The sequence below is a fragment of the Pteronotus mesoamericanus genome, unplaced genomic scaffold, assembly GCF_021234165.1.
Source record: "Pteronotus mesoamericanus isolate MK-2021 breed Mesoamerican mustached bat unplaced genomic scaffold, CSHL_Meso_final scaffold_12, whole genome shotgun sequence".
In the NCBI taxonomy this organism is placed as follows: Eukaryota; Metazoa; Chordata; class Mammalia; order Chiroptera; family Mormoopidae; genus Pteronotus; species Pteronotus mesoamericanus.
This window is the reverse complement of record NW_026555303.1, coordinates 5,735,086-5,747,834: the sequence shown is the minus strand read 5'-3', so window position 1 is coordinate 5,747,834 and position 12,749 is coordinate 5,735,086. Positions and strand designations below refer to the sequence as shown.

The window sequence follows — 12,749 nt, the reverse complement described above, 5'->3', positions numbered from 1 at the left end:
TAAACAATGCCAGTTTTTTACTTGGTAAAGTTACCTATCTATAAATAATGTTAAATATTGTTAGTGATTTAAGGAGGTGAAAGTATGTGGCTTAGCTTTATTTTCTTATCAAGATACAACTGAAAGCAAAAGCCAATTTTCTACATAGAAATGAAGGGCAAAATGGAAAATCAAATATATATATATGTATATATATACACATATATATATATATAAATAATGCTACTCAGTAGCAAAACGAGCACTGAAAAATTAAATATTAAGTGATGTAACGGGACAGGAATAATGATATGTTGATTTAACAGTTGACTGCATATTTAAATGCTTTTATGTCCACCATATCTTTTAGTAAAGTTTGTTGGATATGTGTTCAGCTTATTTGGGATTGCTTAATATTTTTTTGAGTTGTTGGAAGATATATGACATATCTAAACCAATTTAATTTTCCTCAAAGAATTAAAAGAAAATTTGAAGGTATAGTCCAAGAAGATTAAAAAAAATGAATCCTAACATCAACACTGGAATAGGAACCAGGAACTCATGAATTCAATGAGTCACTTTTTCTGTGAAATGAGAAAGTTGGTCTAGATGATTTTCCAGGTTTCTTCCCAGCTCTTAAATATTATGATTTATATAATCTCTTTGTAAGCAAGCATGTACTAAAATCATTTTTGTAATCCTAAATAAGCTGTTTAAAACTGCTCATATTTATTTCAAAATGTACCTTTTAATAAAGAAAGTTGTTCTTTAAATCAAAATGAAAACTATGTTTTTTTTTTTTTTTAAATGGGGGTCAGCTGAAATTTACGTAAGTCATAGTGATAACGTCTTGATTTTTTTTGTATTGTTGAAGTAATTTATAAGGACTCTAATGTGGCGGTGAAGATGTGCTGTCCTCGCATGTAATGTGTGTCTGCTTGTTTAACATGAACTGACAGTATGCATGTGTTTCCTAATAGAAACCAGAATAAAACTGAGTTGCATTCAGTTTTATAGTAATTACTAATTTTTGATGTCTAATGTTTTGTGGTTTAAAACAGAGTGGCCAGTTTACATGCAGCTGGAGTTAACCCACTTCTTGTGAAACAGCATGCTAATTATTAGAGATTGTACATGGGGTCAGTGGTTTAGAGTCAATATCCATTAAGTAGCAAGTTCTTCATAATAGCGTTCATAGGATTAAGATATTTCTGTTTATGTTGTGTTTCCAGTAAATGGAAAAGGTGATGTCTTGTTGGTTCCACTTTTTAGGGAAGAAGAAGGGAGGAGAAATAATAATAGTAGTAAGAACAATAATAATAAATAGCACCTAAGTACATTAAACATATCAACTTATTTCTCACAATAATCCTATGGTGTAGGGAATATCATTATTTATTTAAGGAATACATGTTAAGTCATTATTCCTATTTTAGAGATGAGGAAAGAGAGAGACCAATTGATTTTCACAGGCTGACTGAGCTAATTAAAGTCAGATTCATACCCAGGTAGTCTGGCTTCAGAGTCTGTGCTCTTACTCATTATACCTACTGCTATGCTGACAAAGTATTCAAAGATACTTGTTACAACTTTTGACACTTTGAAGAAGAGAAGCATTACTATATGTCCCCTTAGAATTGGATATTGGAAGCTATTTTCGTTTTCTTTCTCTTTTTCTCATGGTTTGAAAGTTGCCAACAAAGACACATTCTTCCGGAAACTACCACTTGACTTTGATGCAGGACTTTTGTTTACCTATTTCCTGTGCAAAAACAAATGACAAAGGACTAAGTTTTACTTGTGAGGAATACTTTCCACCCCCCAGACTGCTGAGGCTGTAGACTTACTTCTGGGTTTCAAAATAGTACAATCTCTAACTAGAGCTTGCTGCTTGAAATAATATCATGCTAAGTGCCATTTTGATTTTTCACTTCATATTCATGATTCTCGATCTCTTTTTTTAGGGTTTATTGGCTTTTTTTTCTCTTTGCAGCGTGACCGAATTACAAGTTTTAGGAAATCTACTGTCAAAAAAGAGAAGCATCTTATTCAACATCCCATTGATTCTCAAGTTGCAATGAGTGAATTTCCAGCACCTCAGCCATTGTACGATGAACGATCTTTAAATTTGTCAGAAAAGGAAGTACTGGATCTCTTTGAAAAAATGATGGTAAGGTTGATCCCTAATTTTGTTGTAATTTTAAAATATGTGTGTACAGAATAACACTGCGTTTTAAGTAGGTATGTTTGTATAGACTGTGTTTATTATCACATAAAGGAGAAACCATGAACTTGTTGATGCAGCAGGGCTATTTTCAAAAGTATCTGTTTTTTGAGATAAACATTCATGCTTATTTCTTTCAGTATGAGCTCCTAAAAGCAAGGGTTGTGTTATTTACCTCTGTTATCTAGTAGTTTGTAGTGTCTGGCACACCAAATCAATCTTTCAGTTAACTAATTTGTGTTTCTGTTTCTTGAAAGCAAAACAGGACTGAGTTCTCTTTGCTGCACAAGGTATTTTGTTGGATATATGAAAGAGTTGGGAGGGAAGAAGGTATAAAAACAGAGTGGGGGCAAAGGAATTAATTCCTCCAAATTTGTTCTACAGCAACATTCATACAACCAACATTTCCTAGCATGTTGCTTATATTTTATAGCTTGTGGTCTAGAGTATTTCTTATATGAGATAATAAATGTATTATTTTTAATATTCACTAGTTTATGATAGGAGAGGGGAGAGATGTGGATTTGGGCCATGTTACATTGGTTTGCTTGACCAGAAAAGAAGTGAAGATCCTTACTCATGATTCATTCATTTACAATTCTATCCCATTTATGACTGTAACATTTTTTGGTAGATGTCTATTCATCTAGTGTTAGAGTTCACAGGAGTTTCCAAGGTCCTTTCACTCACGTCAAAATAAAAAGTTAAGAATCACTGAAAATATAAGCCCTTCTATCCTGCTCATTATGGAATAGCTTGTCACCACCCCTCCCCACTATTTCCCTCCTGTGCCTAGAAGAAGAGGTAACAGGCTTTCAATAAATATCATTTGAAAGTTGTTGAATGCCTACAAAATAATTCCCTTTTATCTTTGAACTTTTCCTTGACTATTCCTCCTGTCTAGCCACAGCTGGCCTCTGGCTTGTCCTCTGAAACAAGTTCTGACATTCTTTCCTCTTTCAGCTCTTCTTTCTTATCCTGTGGTCCACCCTTGTATACTCTTTTTGCTGCTGCTCCTTCCATGCCATCTTTGAACCATCTTTCAGCAGCCCTTTCTCTTGTGAAGTCTATTGTCTGCTGGCCTTCCTTGATTAAAGCCCCTGGTTATCCTTTTGACTTTTCCCTTCCTATTCATTTTGGTGATTTCAACTACGATGTTGATAACCCATGCTTTTTTGCTCTTAATTCCTTGATTTCCTAAACTCTGACATATCCACCTATGTATTTAGCTAATTATTGGCATGAGTACACCTTTAACTGTGTCATTCTTTGGGATAATTTTACCTGTATAAGATTTTTAACTGCGAAATTCTCCACAGAATCTAAATAACATATGCTACCTCTCCCAGGCTCTTAATTTCACAAACATGTATTGTGTAGTGGTTATGAACATGGACTTTGGAGTCATTCTGACTTGGATTTGACTCCTGGCTCTGCCATTAATCACATTACCTCTCAAAGGATATATAAAATCTCTCTACAGTTTATTTTCCTTAACTGTAACAAAGGTATAAAAGGATCTACCTCATATGGTTATCTCTAGGATTAAAGAAGATGATATTCCTAGAATAGTGCCTGGCATAGAAGCTTTCTGTATAAATAACTGTATAAATGTGTGTTATATTACCTTTCTTCATCAAGTACAGTTCTGTTCTTTCATCAGTTGCCAATATTTCTAGATCACCTAGATTGCCCCTCAATTTACCACTTGGTTGCCTTATCTTAATTACCCAAAACAGTGATGATAACAGCAGAAACAAGGACATTCCTTGATACTATTAACAACTTTAACCTTTTAAAATTTTCTTTTTTTCACTCATACCTCACTCAAATTATATTTACTGCTTTAATCTGCCAATTAGTTACCAATTTTTACTGTACTGAAATAGTTTTTTGAGTTTATTGAGGGCATTGCACTACTCCAGTTCACTTAAGCTTGACACTTCTAGGCCATCTTCTACTCCATTGGTGTTCTCCGTCACTTCTATTGCTTGCCAAATCCCTTTGGCTCTGCTTTTACAATGACTCTTACATTTGTTTCTTTAGCTGTCCTCTAGCTGCTCTTACCCTAGTTTTGACAGTATGCTTCTCTAGTTGTTTCTTGTAGACTACTAAAATAGTCTCCAAACGGGTCTTCCTCCTGTCCTTCAGGTTTTGCCTCTTCTACACCACTAATGCCCTATTAATGATTTTGAAACATTGCTTCGCCAAAGCCCCAAGTATGCCCTGATGTTTTCAGAAAATTACTTCATATGTCCCAACTCCAATCCCTCAACTATGCTCCTAGGTGACTATTTCACACCTTTACTTTGATGTTCAAACCTTACAACTCTTATCTACTGTTATACTTTGCTTATGACCTTGCTGCTTAATTTACTGAGTAATTTGGAGCAATCAGAAGAGAACTTCTACTACCATATATATCTAACTTTTAGTATCTGCACTCACATAGTTTGTCTTGCTATCTGTCACCATAGATGAACTATTTGTGTTCCAAATCCTTCCATTTGTGTGTAGTTTCCATTCCTTTTCAACTACTCAGGGACGTTGATCCAATAATTATTCTCCTCTCTCTTCTGCCATCCCCAGCAGCATACAAACCTATCTCATTTTACTTTTCTTGACCTTATCTCCCTTGCCCAGCTACTGCTCTATTTTTACTCTCCTTTGAAGCAAAACATCTCCCCTAATTTTGTTAATATTGATTGCTTCTGACTTCCTACCTCTCACTTTCTCTCCTAAACTTACTCCGGCCCGGATTGCATCTCATCATGCCATCAAAACTGTTATCCGTGTCATCAAAGATCTTCATGCTGCTGAATCCCATGGTCAGTTCTCAGTTCTCATCTTAATTGACTTACCAGCATCATTTGATGCAGTTGATCATTCTCTTCAATTTGAGATGCTTTCCCCTCCACCCTCCAACATTGATTTGGTTTTCCTTCTATGTCTTTGACATGCTTGACAAAAAATAAGTTACCTAACAGTGCCGATCAATTTATTATTTGGAATTTCTGGGTAACGATATATTTTGGTGAAAGCTTAAATAGTGAAAGGCAATGTTCAAACATAATCCTATCTTACTCTGATAATTGAAGCTCTTGTTATGCCTGAGGATCATAGCTATTAACATCGGTTCTTGTTGTACAGGCTTGTAGATGTAGATAATACGGGATATTGGGCTAAAACTTTAATTATTGTTGGATTTTTTTTTTTTAAGTATTAACTTGTGTGTTGACCCATCGGGGCCGGACAGGTTCATGAGATTCGTGCATACAGGAGACTATTCACAGAACCGTTGGGATGTCTGACATGCTTTTATTTGAGGGAGCCATGCAGTCCACAAACCCGTATCTGTGTCTGCGTCCCCACTCCCCCAGTGAGAAGCCCCTACCTTCTTAAGTACTAGAAGGAACAAAGCTTGCCTCAGGCCAAAAAGTTAAGTAACATTGAATGAGCTGCGCATGCGAGCCAACTTCACGTTATGGGACCCAGACTCAAGGCTGTGAGAACACTGCTTTATCATACTCCTTCAAGGTTGTGAGAAACTACTTCCCTCAGTTACGCAGACACCTAGGTGAGGGAGCCAGGCTGCCTCCACTTACCCTATGTAACTTTTATTTGATTATTATAACTCTTGTTTAATTAATAATAGCTCATTAAAAAAAATCTCTTGGTTCTTTATAGCTAAATAAAATCCTGGCATGGGTCTAGTTAACTAAAAGACCTAAGTGGTTAGGTGTTACTTTACTAGTGTATTAGTATATTATTAATGTTTCATTGACTCTGCCATCTATCCTGTGCATTAGTATGTTATTTTTTTATTGTGAATATTCAATAAAACAATAATAGATGTTCTGAGTAATGGTATCAGTGGCTATTGATGACAGATTTAAAGCTACAAATTTGAAACTTTTAGGTGATTACTTATTTTTTTAGAGCACAAGCTATTTTTTAGCAGCGTGTCTTCGATAGTTGGTAAAACTTAATTTTGTACTTAGGGTATGGTCACTGACTATTAATTGAAAATTAGGAAGTGGTTCTCTGATTAATACTTTGAATAATAAAAACAGACACTTGTTTTTATATGATTTTTATAATTACCTTCATGGGATAAATTATAATTGCTCTTTAAGATTCCTGTTCCCCTGCTCACCCAGAGCCTTGTTTTCAAATCTTACACAACTAGGTAAAAGTAGTAGGACCAAAACAATAACTGCTTCAACATTTTTGGGGGATAACTTAAAAGGATGCTTGCACTATATAATAGTATTACGTGTCATCTTTAACTCCTAATTCAAATTTGAATAAGGTACATATTAGTAGCCTTTCTCATGTTAATCAAAGACATTTTGATTTGCCTGTAAGTAGTATTGGTAAAATATCTCCTCCCTGCCTCTTTAAATATAAGGAAATTAAAAATGCTATAATTGAATAACTATTCAACATTTTAAGCTTACTGAGACTAACCAAACTGGCTTTTGTACATTGAGTATACTACTGAAGGACTATTAAATGTTCAATAATGATAACTTATCTTTATCCAAATTGAATTAATGCAGTTAGAGCAAGGAGAAATATGTGCCTTAACACTTGCATTTGTTTTTTAATAATATTGCTCTTTTGTATTCAGTTGTACTTTTTTCAGGGTGGATGGTAGGGGATTTCCATTTAAAGTTTAAACAAATAAACATATATAGACTTCAAATTGGAATTAAATTTCTGTTAGCTAGCACAAGGATCTACTGAGTGGAGGTCCAGCTTACATTGGTAACATTGGAGTCATATGAATATGGCAATAAGGACTGTGTTCTAATACACGTAATTAAATAGTTTGGTTATATGCAAAAGATGAGCCTACTGATGATTTATGATTAATTTCTAGGCATACTTTGTTTCAACTTCACTTACTGATGACAGTGTTTAATATATTATTCCATGTGCAGATTTGATGTTTTATACTTTGTTTCTATTTAGCAACTTATATTAATATATTTTGCATTTTTGGCATAAATTAATAAGAATGTAGTTATATGTGACAAATGTTAAGTTATCTATCCAATATTCCATCTGATAGAACTCTGATAAATAATCCCAAAGCTTTTAATTTTGTTCTTTCACTTTTGCCTTCTCTGTTAAGAGACTAACTTTGAACCTCAGGTGTTGTACTTTAACCCAAGTGTACTTACTCCTGACTGCTATCAAGGATTTCTTTCTCACCCAACACCAATTTTTTAGGAGTTGGTTAGCTTGGATGAGAAGCTTTTAGTGCTCTCAACATAAGTAATTTTAATTAATGGTTAAGTTACCATAACTCAAATTATTGGTAAACTAGGCTTTAAAATCTATGATAAGTCATGGGAGTAGTTTTCAGAAATGACTGGACCCTTAGAAATTGTCTAGGTAGCATAATTTCCCTTGGTTAAATTTCCATTTTCAGTACCCTTACTCTGTATCATTAGACTGAAAAAACACCAGCATCATTTCTAGTCTACACAGACTCCTAAGAAAAGCTTAGGGAAGAGGAGCAAAACTTACCCAGTAAACAGGTCTAAAAGGTAGTTAAATGTGGGTCACTTTTTAATTTCACAATGACAATGACAATGTCATTTTTAATGTCTTGTTGAGAAAAAAAGTAATTAGAAGGTTTAGTTCCCAAATCACTTTATTTTGATATTTGGCTTGATATCTGTTAGACTTGAAGCATAAATCTGACAAAGATATATAGGTTCAAGTGGAACAAAAACACAGCAGCACTTATTAAATCATAGTATTAACTTTTCTCAGTCCAATCTATGAATCAAACAAAGGTTTCCTGCTGAACTGTGTCTCGTTAATTTCCATCTCCCTTGAAGATGGTCAGGTGTTCTTGCAACTAATCTGGATTATTGCATTTTTATATTTTTAAACAAATGAGTTCAAATGGACTTTAAAAAATGGGCTTCAGCCCTGGCCTTGTAGTTCACTTGGTTACAACGTTGTCCTGGTACACCAAGGTTACCTGCTCAATCCCAGGTCAGGGCACATACAAGAATCAACTAATGAAAACATAAATAAGTAGAACGACAAATCAATGTGCCTTGCAAGCGCTCGAGGACAGACAGGTTCACACAGGATTCAGGCAGACAGAAGAATATACATGTAGCCATTGGGATGTCTGATGTGCCTTTATTCTGGGGTGGGGCGATCCACGTGTACCACAAGCCAGAGTCGTGCTGTGAGAAGTCCAGACGCCTTTATATACTAAGTGCACACAAAGCTGATAGGGTGCCAGTACTGACCTTCTAGTTATATAACAGAACTTCATTCTACTCATGGGGGCCCCTACTCAAGGTTATACGAACACTGCCAAGTTATGTTTACCTGGACATCTGGGTGAGGGAGCCTGACTAACTGCATTGTCCCTACACGATGTCTCTCTCTCTCTCCTCCCTCTCCCTCCTTCTTTCCCTTCCTCCCTTCCTTTTTCTCTCTCTCTAAAATCAATACAAACAATGGGCTTCAACAGATGTCATCAGGGACATTGGCTCTTTTCATTTTTCCTTGTTTTTAATGAAGACATTCTCATCCGCATTTTCATGTACTCACATCTGCTCCACACATTGATTCTCATACCTGGAAGAGGGAGGAAGTGGTGAGTCATGCAGGTAGGGATCAAGGGGACAGACTTGAAACTTGGGTCTGCCAGCGTGTGTCTTTTCCAATGACATTCATTTAAATAGTTACTTTTTTACTAATTGATAAACTATCAAGGGATCATTTGTCTTTTTGTAAATGAAAAATGCCTAAGTCATGCTAAATTTTAGCAGTTTTTAAATATTTTGTCTTGAGATTACCAGAGCTATCTCTTGTAAGGTACAACATATTTTTATGCTGACATCCTATCTCATTTCAAAATATTGTAAATGTTCTACTGTATTTGAAATATCTAACTTTTATTGGAAAAGGTGCTACATTCTTGACTCTATGTAGCACTTGGTGTACTTTGTTTTCAACTTCTTTCTTGCAATAGCTTGAATTTTACATGTGGGATAACCTTACTCAGAATCCGTCCTACTTATTTAATAAACAGATGCTTTATGAAAAAACTAAATTTATTTTCATAACATGTTTTCTCTATCAGGTTCCATTAGTGACTCAAAGAAAAATATTTTTATGTTATGTTATTGAAACAATCTAGCAAATAATATAAGCTGAGTTTTTAAAAAAAGCTGTATTTTTCATTTGACTATATGCTAAACCTTCCACACTGAGTAATTTTTGTAATATTCAGTTTAGCAAATTTTCAACAATGATTTCTAAGTGTCTTCTAATAGTATTTGTTGGCAAAAGAATTTGTTTTAGTTTACTGTCATGTTGTTTTGTGTGTATATTTTAGGTGTTTCTACCAAGTGTTTACCCAGTGATACAGATCTTTTGTCTTTTGCTATTAAATGGGTTTTGCTAAGTTGAGGTTGTGGGGGATGGTGAAGGCTGATGTCAAAAGCCAAGTTAAGCGCTTGGCAAGGCCATGCTTGACCACTTATATCTGCAAGGTAGAGCAAGCTGGCAACTGGCAACAGCCCGAGCCCGGGGGTGAGGAGGTTGTTGAGAAGGGAGTAGATGACTCCCTTCAAGCTTCCGCTGAAGATGACTGCAACCTTTGCAGAAGAAAGTTTTATCAGGTTGATAGCCTGGGAACAGAACAATCTGTGCCCACAGCATTCCCTTAAGTCTGTAAAACTCCCTTGAGCTTTATCTAACTAATCCCTATAAAATAAACGCAGAGACCATGGTCATTGTCAGTGTCTCTCCATCAGAGGGCAGTGCCCCACCTGGCCCCAGCTTTTCTCTAAACTGTCTTTTGTTGTGTCTTTGTGTTGTGTTGTCCTTTCTCAATCTCCCATCGCCCCTAACTCAGGGACCACCACTCCACGCTGGTTGCAGCATGAGGTGGCTTAAAGTGGGATTCATCATTGATAATGTCCATCCATATTTTAGACTTACCTTAACAGTTTCTATCTTGTAGGCTCGGCTTCATATGCACCTTAGATTTTCGTTATTTTTACCACATTGCATGACTGATGAAAGGTTCAGACTTATGAGTTAAAAGGTGTAGCAGTCTAGCATTTTGTTGTTCCCTTGTTGTTTGCATTATTGATATTATCCTATTATCCTCAATCTATTGTTTTCGCAGGCAGCTTTTAAAATCGCATTTCTATTTTGTTGTGGTTTTTTTTGAGGATTGATTTAGTTAAAAATAGATAAAACAATTACAAATTCACTTAACCATGCAGACTACAGTTTGTTGCAGTGCACTGACAGTGAACAAATATGCATTGTGAATACTTCATTATATCCCTAAGATACCATTTGGACCTATGGATTCGTGAGCGCTCCAGTGTTATACTCATGTTAAATATTAGAGCTTACATTCTTGTATTTTTGAATACAAATATTTCACAAACTGCAGTGGATTACGTAATCTGTCAATTTTGGAAATCACTGGATGAATGTTGAGCTCAGGATTGAGGATTATGGAAAAGTGAAAATAATATTTTTGTTTTCCAATATCTAAATATATGTTCTGAATTTACCTTCATGAGGTAAAGAGATATATGTGGGTATTTAAAGTTGGATCCTTCTAACAGGACCTGAAAGCAGAATTAGATGAAGAGTGTCTGTGCCTTACTCAGTAACATTCATTTAATATCATGTTTTTTTCCTCCTGTTTCTGCTTTCATAATTTGTAGAGATAATGTATTTGGACAGTTTTTTCCCCTTTATCTTTGTTTTCCATCTGAGCTTTTATATGTTATGGGGCTATAATCTATATAGGTAATTATTTAATGTCAGGTGAAATGGGGCAGTTATTTAATTATGCAGAAAATCCCTAATATACTTACTGGAATTTTAGGAAAAAAAACATTCTATCCTTTTGGTCCGCAGGAGCTAGAGGAATTACGGAGCCTACCTTTAGAAAAGAATACATTAGAGAAATGCTGTAAAATTCCATTAATGTATAACCTTAGAATAATCAAACATAGCTATAATCACTGCTCATGCTAGATATATTTATGAACTAAGATATTATTGGTTCATTCCCTTTAGGTCCTCTGAATATAAAAGTTAAAAAAAAATACTTGAGTAATTCCTGTTGAGAAGCAGAAGGATGAGAGTGAGCATTTGATGGTGAAGTCAGGTTCAGATTTTAAAATAGCAGGAGGAAAATTAGCCTTAAATGTTGCAGAAACAGAAACACTTTATATAAAATATAGAAATTTATAACAAAATCATAGAAAGAACAAGTGTTCTTTCTTATAGGAAAGGAAGAGATATAAAAACTTAAAATGTTGACATATACCTGTCATAAAGACAAGGAGAAAGTTTTAAAAATTATATTGTCACCTTTTAAATGACTTATGGGACAAGAGAGAGAGAATGAGAATGAGAATGAATGAATGAATGAATGAATGAATGAGAACACAAATGAATGAATATGCAACTGGTTCAACTTTTAACCTCCTCTGGCTCTAATATGGTTCATCAGTGATAACTTTAAGAATACAATACTTATTTGCTGAAGAAGTGAATAAATTTGTCTTTAATGGGACAATTACATCATGGCATATGTCGAAGGAGAAAAACGGTTTAGTGTTTACAAATATGGCTTTAAAAATATAAATTATGTCAGTTATGTAGACTTCAAATAATATTTTTAAAACTACAAAATACTAATTTTTCTTCTGTTGTAGAAGCTCTAGCTGAATATTAAACATACTGAAAGCTTGCTTTTGTGTTTTGAGTGCTATAAGAACTTAGTGTGTTTAGAAGTGGTTTCCTATTCAATTACATTGTTTAGAATTAATATTTAATTAGGAGTATCGCTCCATTGAATTTTATGATTGTATTATAAAGCTAAAGTCAATGATTTGGAAGTATTAGTGGTGTACTTCTTATTTTTATAAAAATAAAATGGTAGTCATTATGGTCTTTTCTGTTCACATGAATGGTATCTATTCACAAACAACCTATGCAGCAAATTTACAGGTATAGACAATCTTGGTGGATATAAAGTAAACTAAAGTATTTAGAGAAAAGGTCCTAAATATTACATTGATTCAACAAATATTTATTAAGTGCTTAGTGCATTCCAGAATCTATGCTCTTTGCTGGGAGTACAAAGATATACAACCCACTTTCTATCCTCAGTTAGTTTATAGTTTAGAGGAGACAGAGTTTTCAGATAGTTCCAATTTAAGTGCTGCCATATTGGAATTCATATGGAAGAATAGGCTGAAGTTAGTCATTTCTAAACAATGTAATTTTGGGTAAATATGAAGAATTAGTGTATGTATGAGTTATTCACATATGGATCGGGGTGGGGTGAATGAGATGAGATGATGTTAATAGAGGGAGAGGGTAGTGAGGATGACCTCATTATAGGCGGAGAGAACAGCATCATGTGCAAAGTAATGGAAGTGCGTAACAGCATAGTGTATCTAGGATAACTACAAACAACCTTGCATTATTAAAACATAAGGGGTAAGATTAAAAGTGGTAAAAA

General features: G+C 34.7%; 1 protein-coding gene across 2 annotated transcripts in view; it reads left to right on the top strand.

The window, feature by feature from the left end:
- Positions 1–12,749, top strand: part of DIAPH2 (diaphanous related formin 2) — a 908,710-nt gene that overhangs the window by 53,894 nt on the left and 842,067 nt on the right. For both annotated transcript variants that reach the window (XM_054587910.1, XM_054587909.1), the window contains exon 3: positions 1,973–2,149. In XM_054587910.1, coding sequence (XP_054443885.1) covers positions 1,973–2,149 — 177 coding nt within the window. The remainder of the gene's footprint in view (positions 1–1,972; positions 2,150–12,749) is intronic.